At 38.5% G+C, this 18,711-nt stretch overlaps 1 protein-coding gene across 7 annotated transcripts in view; it reads right to left on the reverse strand.

The window, feature by feature from the left end:
* The window catches only part of PDLIM5 (PDZ and LIM domain 5), a 123,648-nt gene that overhangs the window by 33,926 nt on the left and 71,011 nt on the right, over positions 1 to 18,711 (reverse strand). For 2 of the 7 annotated variants that reach the window (XM_063421489.1, XM_063421487.1), the window contains exons 6-11: positions 15,166 to 15,338; positions 13,738 to 13,774; positions 11,458 to 11,487; positions 8,758 to 8,874; positions 5,215 to 5,403; positions 4,252 to 4,338 (exon numbers count right to left, since the gene is read on the reverse strand). In XM_063421489.1, the coding sequence (XP_063277559.1) occupies positions 4,252 to 4,338; positions 5,215 to 5,403; positions 8,758 to 8,874; positions 11,458 to 11,487; positions 13,738 to 13,774; positions 15,166 to 15,338 (633 nt within the window). Of the gene's footprint in view, positions 1 to 2,292; positions 2,492 to 3,320; positions 3,477 to 4,251; positions 4,339 to 5,214; positions 5,404 to 8,757; positions 8,875 to 11,457; positions 11,488 to 12,161; positions 13,119 to 13,737; positions 13,775 to 15,165; positions 15,339 to 18,711 lie in introns of those variants that run through there. The other 5 variants (XM_063421492.1, XM_063421488.1, XM_063421490.1 and 2 more) reach the window with 5 other exon arrangements.

The following is an 18,711-nucleotide window of genomic DNA, read 5'->3' on the forward strand; positions in this document are numbered from 1 at the left end:
GAGTATGTCACTAGATGGATTGTAATGCAAAGACGTTTATGCCTAGTTTTACACTCAATGGGTACATTTCTCTCAAATCTATTAGTATTCTTCTTCTGACTTAGTTGATTAGTTTTGCTTGATCTTTGTTGAAATTCGGTAACACTATGTAGTTACTGATATGCATTTATCTTCTTTTATCTCCTTTTCCTACATGTTTCTCAAGCCACATCGCAAAGGCAGTGGTCCTTTATTCAACACGACAAGACAGCACAAAGATTCCTTTCTTCAGCTCTATCTATTGGCAACCTCTCTTTCCTGACCAGCACCAGCACAGAAACCAGGAATTATTGCCCTCATTTGTTGTATGCTATCTTCAGGGCAACACTGGTTGTTCCTAGAAAAATCCTTTTTAAAATGCAGTTTTATGCAGTGCATTCTCAGACTAACTGCACTGCTACATCACATTCCCAGATTTTAGGTAATTTCCTGTTTGATATGTCCCTAACAGCCTGAGAATCATATGCTTCCTTTATCACACAGCCTTGTGGCAGCAACCTGAATAACCAGGATAACCTGGCTATTGCAGCAACTTAAGAGAAAATTCATTTTTCACAGGTTTAAAGGTTACCTTTAAAACCCCCTAAAAATCCATGGATATTTATTTCAAGCCATTCAACCTGAATCTTGATCTAATCAATACTGACATGGTCTTTTGGGCAGGTTGTACTGTATATATACAGTCTCCGTACTCCCGGTGTACCTTCTGGCTCCCTGGCACATCTCTCTCCAGCTCTCTCAGTTGGAAGACAAAAAGAGATTAAGCCCCTCCAAAACTGGACTTCAACTGTGGAAGAATAAAACCACTGCTCCATTGTTTCCTGCCTTTTGCAACACACAGCCCCATGTAACCTGTAAGGGACAGCAACTGAATGGAGATACTTTGGGAATCCCAACACTGAGTGCATCTGCAAAAATAAATCTTCCACACAAGGAGAGTTTCCCCCTATTTGGTGAGCAAAAAATGGACAAACAGAAAGCCACTTACAGGTTCAGGAAGGAGAAAGTTTCCATTAATGTAATTATCTACCTTCAATTGCCATAAACAATGTACATTAGTGAGTGAAGGAAAAAAAGTGAAGTCAAGAGAATTTGTTTTCACTCTACTGAAGTATCACCAAAAAAACACCACAGGTAAAGAACAAAGTCTTGCGAACGGCAGGGCCTGGGCTGGGCACCTGTAGTGCACAGAAAGGTATCAGAACTCCTTAAGAGGTTTTCTCTTTCAATGCATACATAAAACGTTTTCTAGTAAGATCATTCAGTGGCAAAAATAAAGTCCGTATTTTAAGTTGTATTATATCACCAAAATTCTGTTAATGATGCTTTTTCTCTTTTTAAAGTGGATATGCTACAAATTAGAAATTTTGATACAAATAAAGGTGGTTTGTGTCTTATTTCCCCTCTCCCTTATTCCCCTTACTATTTCCGGTCTCTGAGGTTAGGGCTACTTTAGGCTTCACTAGAGACTGAGGTCACCCTGGAAGCCATGAAACAGAAGAAAAAGAACTAATACTTCTACTCAACAGAAGTTTCCACATCAAGTGGATCTCAGCTCTACATATAAATTGGGCCTTATCTCTAGAAGGGTCTAACTCTTGTGAAAATGTAAGTAGGTACAAGAAAACCCACAGATTGTTTCTTCCTTAGCACAATTTAATACACACTGCCCTGTAAAATAAGCAAGCAGACTCCTGCCTGTGCAGCTGAAGACATAAAAGCAGCTTTCCACTGAAGCAAGCGTTAACATCGCTGCGGTCAGGAAAGGAGAACAAACAGTCCTGTGCACTGAATAGAATCAGTGCTGGAACAAAAGGCCTAGACAGCAAATAATTTTTAAAACAGTCATTTGCTGGCTTGCATGCCAGTTACTTGATTTTATACATTCAAAGTCAGCTTCAAAAAAAATAGCCTAACGTGATGCTTAGTTGCTCAAGGAACTGTGGCAAATAATTCACTACACAGAAGCTTCAAGCCAGAATCTCTTGTTTCTTCCCCAACTGCCTCTGTAGAGTGACACTGCCTCCCTCAGAGGCTCACAACACAACACAACCACCACCATGCATATTAGAGGGCCCTTGAAGCCAGTGAGGAGAGGAATCCTCTGCTTTAGTATAGTGGGCTTGCACAAACACCATCGGCAGGTCCAGGGTGCACATTATTTATGCAAAGAGATGAAACCAGCAGTGTTTGGAGCGGGTGACTTCATGTCAAAGACTGGGACAGCCACAAGCATGCAGACGACAGAAACGTGCTTTGAAGGAGTAATCAGCTCCCTGTGATTCCTAAGTGCCAAGCGCACACCACACCTGGACAATACCTCTTGCTCTTTGGCAACTCCAGAGCACTTGTGGACTTCCTGGAGGGTGCACTGGCCTGCAGAGGAGGCTTAGCGACAGGCGTGATGAGCAGGGCATCCAGCAGCGAGCGGTAGGCACTAGGCTCGTGGAGTCTAGCAAGTGTGTAGAAAGACCCCGTAAGCAAACGAGGTGACCACACAAAGCTCAGGGTGGCTGCGACCACTGACAACCCAAAATCCCTTATGAAAAGTCTGTTTGGAGAAACTGAACCCAGGACAACTGATGCAGGGATTACGTCTAAACAGGCAGCCCACGGAGCGGAGGCTGCACAATTCAGGGGAGGCACAAGACAACCTACTAAGGTGAGAAAAGCATGTTTTTCATATGCTTTTACTATTAATTAAGTGAAACTAAAAAGTAATGAGAAAACCTTTTCATCCTTTTTAGTTTTTTGATTTCGTGTATGCTTTCTAATATACATAATTTACTAGTACCTTAGGACATCTATGTAATTTAGAAATACAAAAATATGGGTATTATTGCCTATTAAAAATATTTTACTGATATGAATGGATGATTGAAAAACTTGTCAAAATGTTTGCTCTAAGCAAGCCTTTATAAAAAGCAACACTGTAAAGATTTAGATGGAACTCAGCAAGCTATTGTTTTCAAGCATCAAAAAGTTCCTCAAAGTCACAGATTACTCTTCGACACTCACATAACACAAATGTTATTTACAGTTAATTTACTAACTGAACTGTAAAACAGGTATCATGAGGAACAGAATGGTAGAATTACTCATCAAGGTTCAGAGCAGCTAAACCATAAATAGGGCATGGGAGCTTTGGGCGCATTCTAATAACTTGCCCACTATTGTGAAAGAGCCGATTGATTTCACAACCCTGCCAGGGACCAATTATTCTTGTGTGAACTGGAACCTCCTTAAACCTATAAAACATTCCTTTTGAAGTTGATGTCTACCTGGCCCGGACAGCAATAGCAGCAGACACTGCGGCAGCAGCTATGCTCTTTATTTTTGATCTCTGCTCGAAAGGAGAAATAACTGGAGGAGGAGAGGGTCCAAGGATCGGTAGATTTCCCGAAGAATCTTCCAGCATCACTTTTGCAGCACAGAAGCTTCGAGCCAACACAGGAGAAAGCAGAGAAAGTAGGAAAGATTGACAGAGATACAGTACAACACTAGACCACATTAACCACTGGAAAGTTATGGAAGTTTCCAGCTCACAGAGACATTAGGCAACATGTGAGTGACTTGAATACTAATATAGAGAACAGCAATTTTGATTTCACCCACAAATAAGACCTTCCCCTCATTAAGTGTGCATTTAGCATCTGTCAGTTTTCAAATTCCTCATCACAGACTCTGCCTCACACACCTGGGTCATTCCCACTAAACCAGGGCCCAGAACTCTCCACATGGATCTATTTAAGTCTCCACGGTGTGGACAGCATTAGCCCTGAAGATAATTTACCTTGTCCTCTTTTTCATACTTAATAGTAAACACAGAAAACTCAAATATTTGGTGATATAACTTCTGCAGGTCCACCTTTAGCAATCAAATTCAGTATGTAAACCCCTTTTAATTTTCTCTACTTATTTTACAGGTGGATATGAATTTGAACAGACAAAAAAAGAAAAAAAAAGTGAAAAAAACCAGACTGCCTCCAAAATAACTCCTACAATTTCTAACCTCTATTTTGTGTTCTTATTTTCAAAATTCAAGATTATCCACCAAATTGCTGTATTTTTAAAAATAACTACAAAGGTGGACAAAACACTCCAAATACTTATACAACTATATGCCACTTCCCGGATTTAAATGCAAAAACACTGTCTGAATACTCTGCTTACACATAGCAGCCTGCTGTAGATACACCTTAAAAGATTTACCTTGTATGACTTACAGATGATTTAGACTGAAAGCTTGAGATTTTATTGAAAGAATTTGTTTCACAAGTAGGCAGAGACGCTTCATACCTGCCCAAAAGCAGCAAGAGAAGTCATTAATCAAACACTTATTATACCTCTGGCAACTAAATAGCAATTAAAGTTCAGGAGTTAATCTTTTTTTCTAAAGCCATCCTTACCCATAAACAAACAAACAAAACAGGTAAGGGTTTTTTTCCCTTATCCTGTAGTGTTACTGAGGAAACTGAGGAAATTACTGAGGAAAGCACTTTCTCTCCCTATTGGTAAAGACTTACATTCTGGATGTCCCATCACTACACAAGTTAAAGCTTGTATTCTCCTCCAAAAGCTTTGGGCTACTGGACAATTTTAAACACTTTTTGTAGCGAGGGTGACTATATTCTCCTCATGTCACCAACTTCTGCCAACAAAACCTAACTGAATCTCCTACCCATGCTTTCCTCCTCCATCAAAAGGCTGCTTTAATTTTTAAATTATTTTTAGAACTTTTGCCTAAAAGCTACTTGAATTTCAAATTACTATATAAATTGTCAGAGCACTATGAGAGTCAGGAAACTTTTAAGCTGCTGCATCTTGGCAGCATCATCATCAAAAAAAGAATCAGGTGAAACTGTATGGCTTTAAACTAAAAGAGGAGAGATTCAGATTAGGTATTAGGAAGGAATTCTTTACTACAAGGATGGTGAGGCACTGGAAAATGTCGCCCAGAGAAGCTGTGGGCACTCCACCTCTGGAAATATTCACCTCCAGGTTGGATGAGGTCCTGAGCAATCTGGTCTAGTGAGAGACATCCCTGCCTATGGCAGGAGCATTTAAAGAAAATGATCCTTAAGGTCCCTTCCAAACCAAACCACTCTGTGAATCAATGTGTGTAAAATTACAGTTTCTGACTGCACCTTTCTAAAAAAGCTGGCTCGGATGTACCTGGCAAGGGCAGGAGGAAGCCCGAGGGCAGTTCCCACATGCAGGGCTGAAGAAGGCAGCTCCCCAGCGGGGTCAGCAGGCAGGGGGAACTCAGTGGTCTGTGTGGCCACAGCACATGTCTTGGGGACAGGAGGTGTTTCATCCGCCAGCAAAGAGCTCGCTGCATCTGGAGCAGGCACGGTTATCTTCCTAATTGATGTTAATTTCATGAGTAATTATAATAACGCAATATACGGAGAAGAAATTTCTCATTTGACTAAAAATACAACATAGCAATGGACAACTCTTTCTAGCTGGTATTCTTGCATCTTTTGCAAGAAGAGTGAGTAGCAGATGAGACTTTTTTACCTCCTTCTGTGGGAACCAAATACTCATGCCCTAGGAATCAGATCATGCTGAAAACAAATTTTTGGGACATTTTTACAGCTAAAGCTTGAGTGCTTGTTTAACCACAAAACCAAACTATTTAGGTAGTTACTTAAAAGATAACAAACTTGAACAAGAGAACGATCAGTATACAAGAAACTACCCAGTGTCAGATGACACTTCAACTTGGCTGCTGGTATTTAAAACCTGAATGATTGTAGGGAAGATGAGGTGTCTTGCCTAAGACTTCCAAAAGGTTCTCAAACCAAAGTTCTATACAATAAAAGAAAGCAGAAGGACAAGTTGCATTCACCACAAGAGAGCAATATTCCTCCCCCATATTTTACTTCCTCTTGCTTGTCATCATACCAAAACCACCATAAAAACTGACAGTTTTAGTACAGTCAGCCTGAGACCTCCTCTTCTCCCAGACTACAATTTCTGCAAAGAATCTTCTTGGCTGTCCACTTACCAGAAATGTGCACAACAAAAATCAGGACAGATACCTATTATTACGTATTACTAAGTCTTTCTATTTATTTCACGAATAATCCCATTAAAAGAAAATACAAAAAGTAGTTCTGCATAACTGAAAAAGCATGTATATAAAATAAAATCTAAAGACCTGCTGGCATCGCATCTGTTTTATATTAGTTATGCACTTTCTCTGGAAGCACCAGATTCTGTGGTTTACATGGTCTAACACTGCCAGGATTACTTTTTAAGATGACTTTTTGCAACTTTCTGGAAAGGCTGTAATTGCTCTTAAATATTTTACCATTAAACTTACAGGAGGACATCACATACATGAAATAGAGTAATAATACACTGTAACTTAGAGTAGTTTGTTATATAGACATACAATTATTTAAGGCTTTCAGTAAAGACTAAAACTACAATAAAAAAGCATTATGAAGTCTACCTTATAAGCAGCTCACGTAACTTTAATCTAGAAAAACAAATCCAGATCCTCCATACCTTTCACAGCAAGCTTTCTCCTTCTTGGTGGTTAAGTAGCTGGTAATACAATTTACAGAGCTTCAGAAAAGAAAAGATGGAGCACATTTGGAAAATAAGGACCTATGACAGTCCTTGACAACAAATGCAAGGCATCAGTAGCAAGAGCAAGTCTACTCACCCTAGGATGGCCCAATTTTGCTTTACTAAAAGTATGACATAGCACTCATGAATTGCTCCATGCAGTTTTCCAATAGGTGCCATTTTACAAAAAAAGGGGGTTTGAAGATCAGATTTGTCCTATTTCCCACTCAAAAAGCATTATAAAACCAGCAGCATCTGCTCACTAACAAAATATCAACACTAACATCTGGTACACTGATGACCTCTCAGTTCAGTGGGGAATCCAGACTACACAGCTGTATCAAATAATTTGTTCTCCTTCCCACAGCCAATGCAAAACCTTTCCTCTACAGCTCTGCAGAAACTGCTCCAATTTCTGCCCTTCTTGAGCAGAAAATTCTTACAATTTACTTCTGTATTTGTAAAAATATTTTGGCTTGCATCCTGAACCACCATGAACACAGCTGCATGACAGATTTCACATTTTAAAGCTGCTTTCTTGCTAAGATAATTTTGCCTAATAAAAAAAATTTAGAGCCACAGGTCTTCAGTGAGATTAGATTTAAATTTCCTTTGCCTTGACTCAGATGCAGAGCTAGGATTTAGAGAAGACTCCTTGGTACTCAGAACATAGTAGCTGCAGTGGTACCTGCAAGGCATCTACAGCTCAGCAGAACCATAAAATGGTCTGGGAATTGGAAGGGACCTCAAAGGTCATCTACTTCCAACCCTCCTGGCTGTGGGCAGGGACAGCTTTCACTAGACTTTGCTCAGAACTCCATCCAACCTGGCCTTGAACACATTCATGGATGGGGCAAGTAGGTGTAATCATGCTGGAGTTTCACTGGGAGACATGAAAATCAATAACTAAAGAAGTGCTTTTTTCACTGCATTATTCATCCCAGGTTTTCTGCTTAAAAAAAAAATCACTAGGACTATTGTCATGCATCTTCTGTTTGTATTTTTCATCTTTGTTGATTTAAAAGAATTTGCGGCTGAAAACATCACAACCAAAACTCCTTCACTGTATTGGCTCAAACCAAATGTCACCATGAAGGTACCCACCAGCCCATCATCCTCCATTCCTTCCTCATGTTAGCTCATGAACGTACCTGCATCTCCCAGACAACAAAAAATGTTCTCAAAAGATACCAAAATAGACTTTTAATTTGATATCAGACTTCTCCTCATCTCTCAGCTAGTTGAGATTACTGTTTTAAAGGTTTAAAACTGGTCAATTCTAAATCTTAGTAGTAGTTTTCCTACTACAGAAAACCCACACAGGTGTAGGCAACTATATTCTTTTATGCTTTATTCAAGTATGAATATCTGTCTAGGGCCTGGCAGGACTAGGCACTGTTAATTTAATTCTCATTTTTACAGGAACAGCTTTGTTTCATGTTATGACTTTGTGCTTGTGCATGCTACCTCAAACTCAAAAACTCCTGCACAATGTAAGATAAACCATCAGAAAATGTTACTGACCTTCAGTAACAGTAACAATCAATCACCCTCCAAACTACTTTCACTGTCTTCTGTCTAAAATTACTGTTGCTGTCAAGTACACACAGATGACCTCCAAAGCACCAGCTATTTGCCATGGTAAGTGCCAGTAAAACTAGCCAAGGCCAGTGACAGGAAATTTGCCAGATAATCTCCTAGTTTTCTGTGACTGTATCACAGCACAACACTGTGTTACAAATGAAATAACAGACATTTTAGAAAATTACTTTTATATTTCTAAATCTATATTCACTTTTGACTTGCTCACACCACTGAAAAGCTACTCCATCCAAGTAATAGGGTAGACACCCACTGACAGCATACATACACTAAATACTGGATCTTATTTTAACCAGCATTCACAAGACTGTTCATGAATTTCCTTGTTCTTACCTAATTTTTCTCCTTCCCCCTCCTACCATTTCCAGGAAAATCCCTAGTCACAGCAGCTTAATGAAGTTTATTTTAAGTGAATGATGAACAACCCTTTCTCCTCCAAGAGAGAAAAATCCAGGCTAGAACCTGGATATTTTAATTCAGTTAACAATCAAGGATAGATTGTTAACTGAATGAAAAACCCTGTGAATGATTTACCTCACAGGAGCTGGTGCAGCAATATGTTCAGAAAGTCTGGGAGAGGAGACACTGCCGGGGCAGGAATCTGCTGTCGGCAAAAGAGCAGCTGCAGGTTCTGGTCTAGCATTGTTTTCACTCCATTCACAGTAATAAAACCAAGTGAAGACACACAGAAAAAGAGATTTTTAATCTACATTCAAGTAGAACAGAAAACACTGTGCATGAAAGTTAGTAAACTGAGAAGAAAAAAAAGAACTCAAACCCCAAAAACCTCCAAGACCGTGAAATTTACAGTAAAATACAATTAAGATGATAAAATGATGCAAAACACACTTAAGTTGTATCACACTTTCAGTGTGAAGGTTGAGAGTGCTCTGCTGCTTTAAAACACAGAAAGCCAAATAGTATTGGACATTTACAATGATGGAACACATATATTTGGGATTATATTACATGATGGAAAACAACTTTAGAAAAGTTGTTTAGAAAGGTTTAGAAAAGAAAAGAAAATACTGCAAGTGACACAAGTGCTAGTGGGATTCACTCCAAAGCTTTATATGCTTTTTGCTACAACTTTTTGGTTTGTGTTAGTTTTGTGAACATTACACTATATATTTCTCTATATTTTTTCATATCCTTTCTGTGACTCAATTGTTATAGGGAAAAAAAAAATCTAGAAAATGTTGTCTTAAAGTGCTCTACTTGAAGAAAAGCACCTGCCAGACATTTCACTGTAATACACCAAAAAACCCCAAAACTACAAGGTAGAGAGCAACCACAACATTAAGTTTTGACACCTTAAATTAGCCACAGGGGCAGGCACTTTTGCCTTTTTTTTCTTATGTTACTATGCAGAATTAAGTAGCTTATTAAAGTAGGGAGTCTTAAGTGTTAAAATTATTGAATAGATTTAAGAATGACCAGGGAGCAGACCTCAAAGGTGGTAAAGGTGTGGATGGAAATTCTGCTGCAGGTGGCATCTCCAAAGTCAGGGTAGCTATGGAGTTTTTATTTACATTAATACAAGTATCCTGGATTCCTGCTCCATCAGGTAGGTCTGCAGGTATACTTTACATATATTTATGACATATGGGAGAGAAAAAAATACATGACTTTATGACAGATTGACTCAAGATCGACCAAGAGTAGGACAAATATTTTCCAGTTGCTCTGGATCAACTAAACTACAAATCTGGAAAATCCTCACTCAGGACAATGAATTGACTCTACAATTTAAGGCAAAACCAAAACCGGACCTGGCTGCTTAAAAAGAGAGGGTTAAAAGTGAACATAAAATAAACAACTCAAAACCTTGGGAAAAAGGTATTGAAGAAATAGAAATAATCTAAAACACATAAACTTTATACAAAGGCTAGACACTGCCTTTTTAAGTTTTAAGTAAAACTGGTTTAAAAGCTGCAATCTACATCTTTTAATAAGGCTTTCGCTTTCTATTTCTATTTCCTGTCCTTCCAGCTGCTGAAGAGAAGAATCTATTTTATCTAAACAAAAATCCCTAGTGGGTTACAGTTAGAAATAAGCAATAGAAACCACACAGAACATCTGTCTTGGCCAATGCCTGCCTGAAAAGCTGAATATTATTAAATTGAGATATTTTACTAAAGGTCACTGATGAAAGAGAAGTTTTTATTTCATTGTCACACTGATATTTCTAGGAGATCTCTAAAATTTAGGATTATTTGTTTATATAAAAAGACCCACTTATGTTTTCAAAGATCAGATGTATGCTGGGAATCAGACATGAGATAGGGCATGTTTGTCAGATATAAATGAAAAAGGGGTCAATTTTTGGGAGGAGTAACAAAAAGCCCAAAATTTAATGCTAGTAAGTTCTGTGCAATGGGTATATTGGGTAAAGGGATGACATCTTTCAAGCAGTAAATGAAATTCATTTCATACATTCATAAAACACTTTTGGAACTAGTGGTGTTTTTACAATGAATTTATAGAAAACAATAATCTCTCAAAGTACTCTCACATCCTTAAAAGATAGACTCTATGACTGTTTAATTTTACTCAAAACAGAGGCTTCTACTCTTTTGATTATTTAGAAAGGGTTTATTCTTCTATTTCTCACTACAGCAACTCACCCTTCAAAAGGATAAGAGCTGATAAGATAGATAACCATAATGGTAAATTTAATAACAACATGAAAATATTCTCATTACCTAGGGACATCTTCAGAACATAAAAATACCTGATGGTCAAACTATTTTGCCCTTAAAAAGGAACATTTACAGAGAATCTAAGTGATAACCTTTCTAACCTTTCACAGTTTTCATTGCATTGATGGTCTCTGAAAAGCCCACATTTCGTTCTGATCATAAAGAAATTGTATAAACCCAGCAGAACAACTTAAATACACTACTTCACATTCCCAATTTATTACACAGTACTCTATAAAATTATTATATTGTGGTGTATGTGCATTCAGTAACACACTTTGGTTTAGTAACACAGTACTCACTGCCAAGTGATGTGATGGGGGGTCATGAAAATTAAACTGATTGGCACTTCTCACAAAAACACTCTTCAGTGAAATTATTGAAGTGAATGTTTTCCCCTACTGGCCCAAAGTTGTGAACCCAAAAAGTGTGCAAAATGTGATACCCCTCTAGCCATCATTACCAGGGCAAATCTGTGCAGTGTTAGGCATCCACATTGGTGACTGTTAGTGTTAGATAACGTATCTATTACCTGAAGTCTCCATTTTCTGTTTGTCTTTTCCTAAAGATAAAATCACAAATACCATAAGCTACTGCTATACTGTATAGCAGAATAAGCCATCTGAAAAGGAAACTCAAACTTAAAATGGTTCCAAAGGTCCTCTCAAGTTCTGACATTGTACAAGGAAAAAAAACCCAACTCCACCAAGTCTTCTGCAGAAGCATCTGTTCACAGGACTAATTCCATCAGAGGAGTGTGTAGGTCAGCTGCATAACCCCAAACCAGTTGCACTGTTTCTCACTGAGCAGTTGTGAGAAATCAGGCTTTTACATGTGCTTCACAATCACCTTTGTTTGAGGTCACAAACTTTATGTGGTTCAACAAGCGCTGCAGAAGCCGAAAGTGAGCTTTACCTCATATAGTTCTTACTCCCGTAAGGGTCAGTCGTTTTTTGATTCCTGCAAATCTCGTGTCAATTTCAGTAACACAAACACATACCCCATTTTTATTATCAGGAATTAAAATACTGGGACAGTTTTAAACAATGCAGCGTGTTTCTACTATGCAGCTGGGATTTAATTGTTTCTCTTCCTATAGGCTGTGAAGGTGCAATGAAATGTCAGCCCATGCATGAGAAGATTATTCAAGGAGTCCAAGAGACTCAAAAGAAAAACAGACAGAGCTAAGATAAAAGCAACTTTTATTAAAATACTCTTCAAGCTTCAAAATGCATAAATTAATGGATGTGTAGCTACTATAATACATTACTTTACAGAACCATAGGGCTGTGAAGCTTTCATAAACACAAGAAAGCCTGCAAGCTTCACTCTGTAATAAATAAATACTACTGTCTAATCTTGTCCCTTCTAGATGTGTTGAAGCTCTTACACAGCAACATTTTGTTCAATTATTCTTTTTTAAGTTTTCCAAAACATGAACATATTACTAATCTAAGTAGCAAAATCTTTATATTGAGCTTTCACTTCAATTCAAAACATTAGAACATTATTTTTTAAATTTCTCTTTTCTTTGCTTAAAAGCAGTCTGTCTTCTTGATGTACTTTGTAAAACATTTACAACTACTCTAAAATTGACCGACTGAAAATCTAGTGAAATCCAAGACAATTTTCCTAGTAGGTACTACAATTCGGAATAAGTGCATAGAATAATCCCCTTTCATCTTCTTCCCCTAGCCCCAGAATCAAGGTAACACAATTTCTTATTAATTAGTTCAAAATTTCTGCTTTCTAACAGCCTACAGGAACTCAAACTCAGCAATGCAAATTACTTCTTTCAGGCAGTTAAAGAACTGAAACAGCCATCTCCTCCCTCACATTGGGAGATTCAGCCACCCAAGTTGTTAAGTTTTAAATAAGTATTTTTGTCAACTAATGATTAGCACAAAAAGATTTTCATCCCCTTTTTTACACATCAGTAGGAAAGTGTTAGAAAAGTATAGAAAAGGCTAGAATTTCTCTCGCAGAAAGGCTACTGAAATACATTTTCTTTTTTCATTTTTTCCTTTTTTTTTTTTTTCAAAGCAGATGGAAAAGAAAGGAAGGAAGTGTTTGTATTTGCTTTTGCAACTTGGCTAAAATCACTGGACATTAAGAACACGTGCTGAGACTTCATGGTGCCAGTCACGTAATTTTGTATATTTGGGGCTAAGGACGTGGATGGGAACCTTTTCCCTGTGGAAAGAAGTGATAGAAGAAAAATAAGAAAGAAAGAAGGAAAGAAAGGAAGTTTGTCTTATGCAGTTTCACAAGTGAGCATGCAAACTCCATGCACTACCCCAACTGCATTGTCTTCCACTCTGTCAAAACATTGGATCCAGTGTTAGTCACAGTCAGTACAGAAAGTCTCACTGACTTCAAGAACCATTAGATTTAGCCATTGGTTTAGCTAATGCTTATCCCAAAGCAAGGAGGCAGCTGACCCTCACTTGCAGCCAGAACAGCATTACTTCCCACCTATGTCTTGCAATCAGATCCACACTCACAAATCAAAAATGCCTGATTAGACTTGGAAAAGGAAAACACAAGCTGACCTCATACAGGCAACCAAATCGATCCAAGTTTACAGAAAACCTTTACATAAACTCCTGCACAAACATTACTACTGGACTGCACCAGCAGCTTTTAAAAAGGTTTTATCTATGGAGAAAAAGATCCTGATTTTTACATGCTGAAGTAAAAAGCAAAAAGGAAGGAACATTTTAAAAACACCCAGATGTCACACAAGTGCACCAAACACTACAAGTTAAGAATTAAAACATGCAAAGTATTAAAGTAATAAAAATCAACTCACTTAGTCTTCTTCCCAGCTTCATTTTCTGGTTCTTTCACTGAAGGAAGACAGAAAATTTTTATTATCTAGGGCACCAAAGACACTGTACCACAACACTGAGATTCTCTGCTGTGCCAATGCATTCACTACAGCAGAAAATTACAACATTACATCCTCGTTAGGATTCTTTGATTCTAAATATGCCCCAATGGATGTGAGTTATGTCTGTGAACTTCAACAGCCCCTTTTCAGCTAGTAGGACTGCTGCAAAGTGGCTCTGCTGGTCTCTGCCCTTCCCCTTGGCCCACTCTCCATGCTGGCATTGACAAAGGTGATTTGAGAAGGTGAAGATGAATGGAAGTTAAGAGATATTTCTTTTGGATGAACATCCAGTGGGTTTATATCAGGTGATAATCCAAGCATCTGTTTGCAGCCAGGCTACTTCCCACCAAGGTTCTAGAGGTCTACGTAAGGGATAATATTAATTCCCAGTCCTGATTTTCAGGCTGGCAAATCTAGTTTCAGTAATTTTGTTACAGCAACATGATAAATTTATCTTTACTGGATAACATGTTATTTGATGTTCAGGTCCCATGCTCTGCCATTACAAGGACTGATGAAGGGAATTGAACACAGGACCACAAAACAATCAGGTCCAAAGTCAGAATATTTATCACACATGGACAATAACCCTTATTTTGGGAGATGTTATCACTGGCATCTAAAAATGGCTAATTTTATCAAGTTTCCCCCTGGAAAGCAGGTCCAGTTGCCTCACTGCCTTCTTTGCTGCAGCTCTAGCTGAGGAAAGCTGAAGAATGAGAGCTCAAAGCCCCTGATAGCACTTCTGCTAGCCATCACACAAAATCACAAATCTCAGCCAATGACTCATGGCTGACAGCATAACATGAAATTCAAGTTTTAGCACAAAATCATATGGCTGGGAATGATCTTCACCACATCACCTGTTCCATTCCACCAATATACGTAACCACACGTATATCATATCATAAGCAGCAAGTGGAAACATAACCTGGGAATAAACTGGGGAACTGTGGACTTATGTCTCTGATTGGTTACATCATTGCAGATCACATACTTTTGTATGACTGACAAAGACCTTCTACATGCCAGAAAACATCTAATTTTTCTGACACATTACATTTGATCAGGAATGTCGCCATTTTGGTGATGTGGGGGGAAAAAGAAACAACAAATATGTACCTTTCAATATGTCTGGGAGTAGAAATGGAAATTTTAGGATTTATTTGTAATGTTTTAATTCAGCTCCATCAGCAGTAATGTCCAGCAATGTATGTATCCTGAACTACTAAGTAACGGCAGGGTTTTACAGTAGTATTTCCCTTTATCTGTGCTGAGGCCCAGCTTTACAAACACCAGTCTGTGCAGGGGCATTGGCCACCAGTGCCCTTGGGCCGAGGTACTCACTGTGATCCGTGCCGGTGATCTGCGCCAGGATGCGGAAGGAGCGGGACTGGGTGGTCCCTGTGCGGGGGTGCCAGTCCTCGGTGTCCTCAATCAGCCGCTTCTTGCTGGCGTCGCTGTGGGTGGGCGTGTGGTAGAACTCCGTGTAGGTATCCACGATGTGCTTCCGCGGGGGGCTGGCCAGGGACAGACACGGCAGTGAGTGCAAGGCTTCACACAACACCTCACACTGGCCAGCTACAAAGGCACGGGTGCAACTGGGGCTTTTCACAGCATTTAAAGGCAGCTTCTGCATTGGGATGCAGAAAGGCAGCAGCTGAGGCCCAGCTAAACACAAATGCAGTTTTCTCAACCAAACACACCTTTTACAATTACTCTAACCCCACTGAAATATTTCTCCTGGTTTCACTGATGGAACGCTTGAAACAGTAAAACACAGTATTATCAAGATATCTACATGTTTAAACTTTTACCGTTTGGGTGGGTTTTTCCTTGGAGGCGACAGAGTAAGACAGCAAGAGGAAGTTTTCCCAGCATAAACAGGAAAAGGAGAAAAAGAAAAGAAGAAATAAAGTCAGAAAGCTGAAATGAAACAGAAATGTAGCTAATTATTCTACAGAATTAGTTCTGTGAGAAAGGCACTAAAATCCAATTAATAGCCATGTTTTCATTCTACCACTAAAACCACTGCACAGAACTTACACACTTTAATTAAACTCATGGTGGTTTCCCTATAGGAATGAGAGGGGAATTTGTTTTGGTAGAGCAGGATAGTGTACCTAGCTCAGATCAGGTGCTCCTTGACAAGCTCTCCCTTTAGCTCCCTAGGGGCACAGCACAGATGTGTGCACATGCAAGGACCACCCAGTACACACCAAGTCTTTTGCACTTGGCAAAGCCTAGATCAGAACCAGGCCACCTGAAAGCATAGACGGCCATGTTCCGAGGTATAATGAAGTATTCTCTTTGAAAGAAAAACAGTGGGGGGATTGTTCCATCTGGAAACTTTCCCTACAGTAACCTACAGACTATTATCAATCCTTGCACTAACAAGACTTTCAAGAGCACAGGATCTAAAAGCTTTGATTCCAGTAAGTGATGTAAAGAATGTGGCAATTTGGGAAATCTGGCAAAAGGGAACAGAAGACTCAAACTATATAAATTAATCCTAAATTCTGCATTTGTTATTCCAAAGCATTAACTTGTAAGACCCTCTAAGTGCACGTTTATTTTTGCTTAATTTACAGGAGGAAAACTCTGAAACTTAGCTCCTAGGACATAAAACTTCTATTAAGTATTAAAAATCAAAATCTAACAAAGCTTATTTTTGACACTACCTCCTCACTGTACTTCAAAGTATTTCTGGGGAAGAAAGGTGGAAAATGAGCGAGGAATGATGTTAACTGTTAAGTAAGAATTAGGCCCATTAAATGGAAAGCAGTAGTAAAAACTGAAGCTTAAAAAATTCTTAGTACTTGAAATAATGTGAAAGGTATGGTACAAAATTGTATCAAAAGATTTAATTTATTGACACACAGTATTAGTGAGGAGCACGTATCACATATCAAAGTTAATAACAGAGAAAGAGGTACAAAGGTAGTGGCAATTCCAGAATGGCGAACAACAGAAAAAATGGAGTAAAGCATCTTAAACAGTTAATAGCAAAAATGGAATCTGAAAGGTAAAACAGTAATTAAAGGTGTGGAAATACATGAAAACATAGTTATTTATGTGCAGTTTACTGCATTCCAGCAACTACCCCAGTGAACTAAGTCTTTCACGTTTGTTGAAAGTGGTATAATGAAAAAAAATCCCGCTGCCTTCTCTCGTTCTACTGGTCTCGTTTTTAAGGCTTAAGAGTCGACTAGTAATGACTCACTGAGGCAACAAGGTGGTGCCAGAGACAAAGGAAAACCCAGTGAGACAGGCTCTCCTAATAGGCTTCAGACAAAAGGGAGAAGAGAGAAGCCAATGAAACCTCAAACATTTATCATCCTAATATGCACAGATCAGAGTATATAGGCATTAGTTTTCTTTTCCTGTATAAATTCAAAATCCAGCCCTTCATTCCACAGTTCTCAAAGCAATTTTATTTTTATACTGTATTTCACCACTTACTAGTTGTATTACCAACACCACTGAACCACACTCACACCAAGAATTTATCAATAAACACAAACACCACACGAATGTTTTGTTGAATAAAAATGAGCTGAAAAATGTAGCACAGTGAAAAGCAAAGTCACATCATGTCCGATGCAGATAAAATAATGTATTACGCTAAGAAAAGCTGAAGCTGTTTTGCAAAATGTAAACACATAACTCTGTAAGAGCTGTAATTTTGCAAAACCAGAATACATGCTGGTTATTCTAATAGGAAAAATAACCATAATTCAAGTCCACTGCTGTTGATACTAACTTTGTCGCTGCTGCTATCTGCAAGGGAAAAAATAAGAGAATTTGATGTGTTAATTAACTCTTTGCTTCTTAAAAGAGTACAGGAGTTTCCAAATCCAAGCTCTGGTAAAGCCATATATCATGTAAGTCAAACTTACAAACATCGAGAGAACCTACAAGAGAACACTTTAGCCCAGCTGAACTTAAACTGAGTGAAGTCTATGGACATCTTACCTGTTTTAAGCAGCAGGCACATCTTCATGCAAGAGCAGGCAAAAAGATCTTGATAAAAGTGCAACTGCACACAGGCTAGTGAACACAAATTGCTTGCTTTCTAAGGCAGAACTAAACAAGGGAAATTAAACTTCCTTTCCCATCCTGAAGTCAAATAGTTTATATCCTGAATGTTTTTTGAGGGAAGCCAAGAGGAAGGGAGGAAATTTTGAGTAAAACAAGGCACATGACTTAAGAACTGCATTTGTTAAGCAGTGCCATCTATGAAGAAGGTACAAATTAATTTTTTGCATGTTTTGAGAAAATGAATCATACAAACCAGAGAAGCAAAATGGAATTCATTTCAGACGATCAGTTATTCCAAACTTCAATATTTGTGCTATGTTATAGATGCCATCGATACCATTTTAAATGGTGAGACATTTAAGCATCACTGTCGAAACTTAACTTTTCTAGGTAAAATTAAGCAGTGTTGCAGCAGACCAATATAAACACCCAAGTAGGTTTTGTCTGCTTGTTTTTGATTTGTGCTTTAGGACTTCAGGACACTTAGGCAGTCCGAACATAATACTGTAAGAAAGACTGCAAAATAAAGTAGGTTTTTATAACCATGTAATAAATGTTTTCAAACTTTTCCAAATTAGATCTGCAAGGCTGATAGTGAGACAGGGATTTCTTCACCTCTTAGCTGTAATTATTCATCCTCTTTGACGGTATTATTCATCTTCTAAGTAAGGTAGGGCACATAGCAGTGCTCACCCAGTCATCCTATCTTGATTGTAAAGTGCTTACTCTGTGCCTGCAGCACTTCCTTCCAGAAGACTTAATTTTGTTGCTATTGTTCCTCTTTTTCAGTACTAATTGCTGCTTTTGAATAATCCTTACACAGTTATTTGTTAAAACAGTATTCCTGGAAAG

This window comes from Prinia subflava, chromosome Z (genome assembly GCF_021018805.1).
Source record: "Prinia subflava isolate CZ2003 ecotype Zambia chromosome Z, Cam_Psub_1.2, whole genome shotgun sequence".
Classification (NCBI taxonomy): Eukaryota; Metazoa; Chordata; class Aves; order Passeriformes; family Cisticolidae; genus Prinia; species Prinia subflava.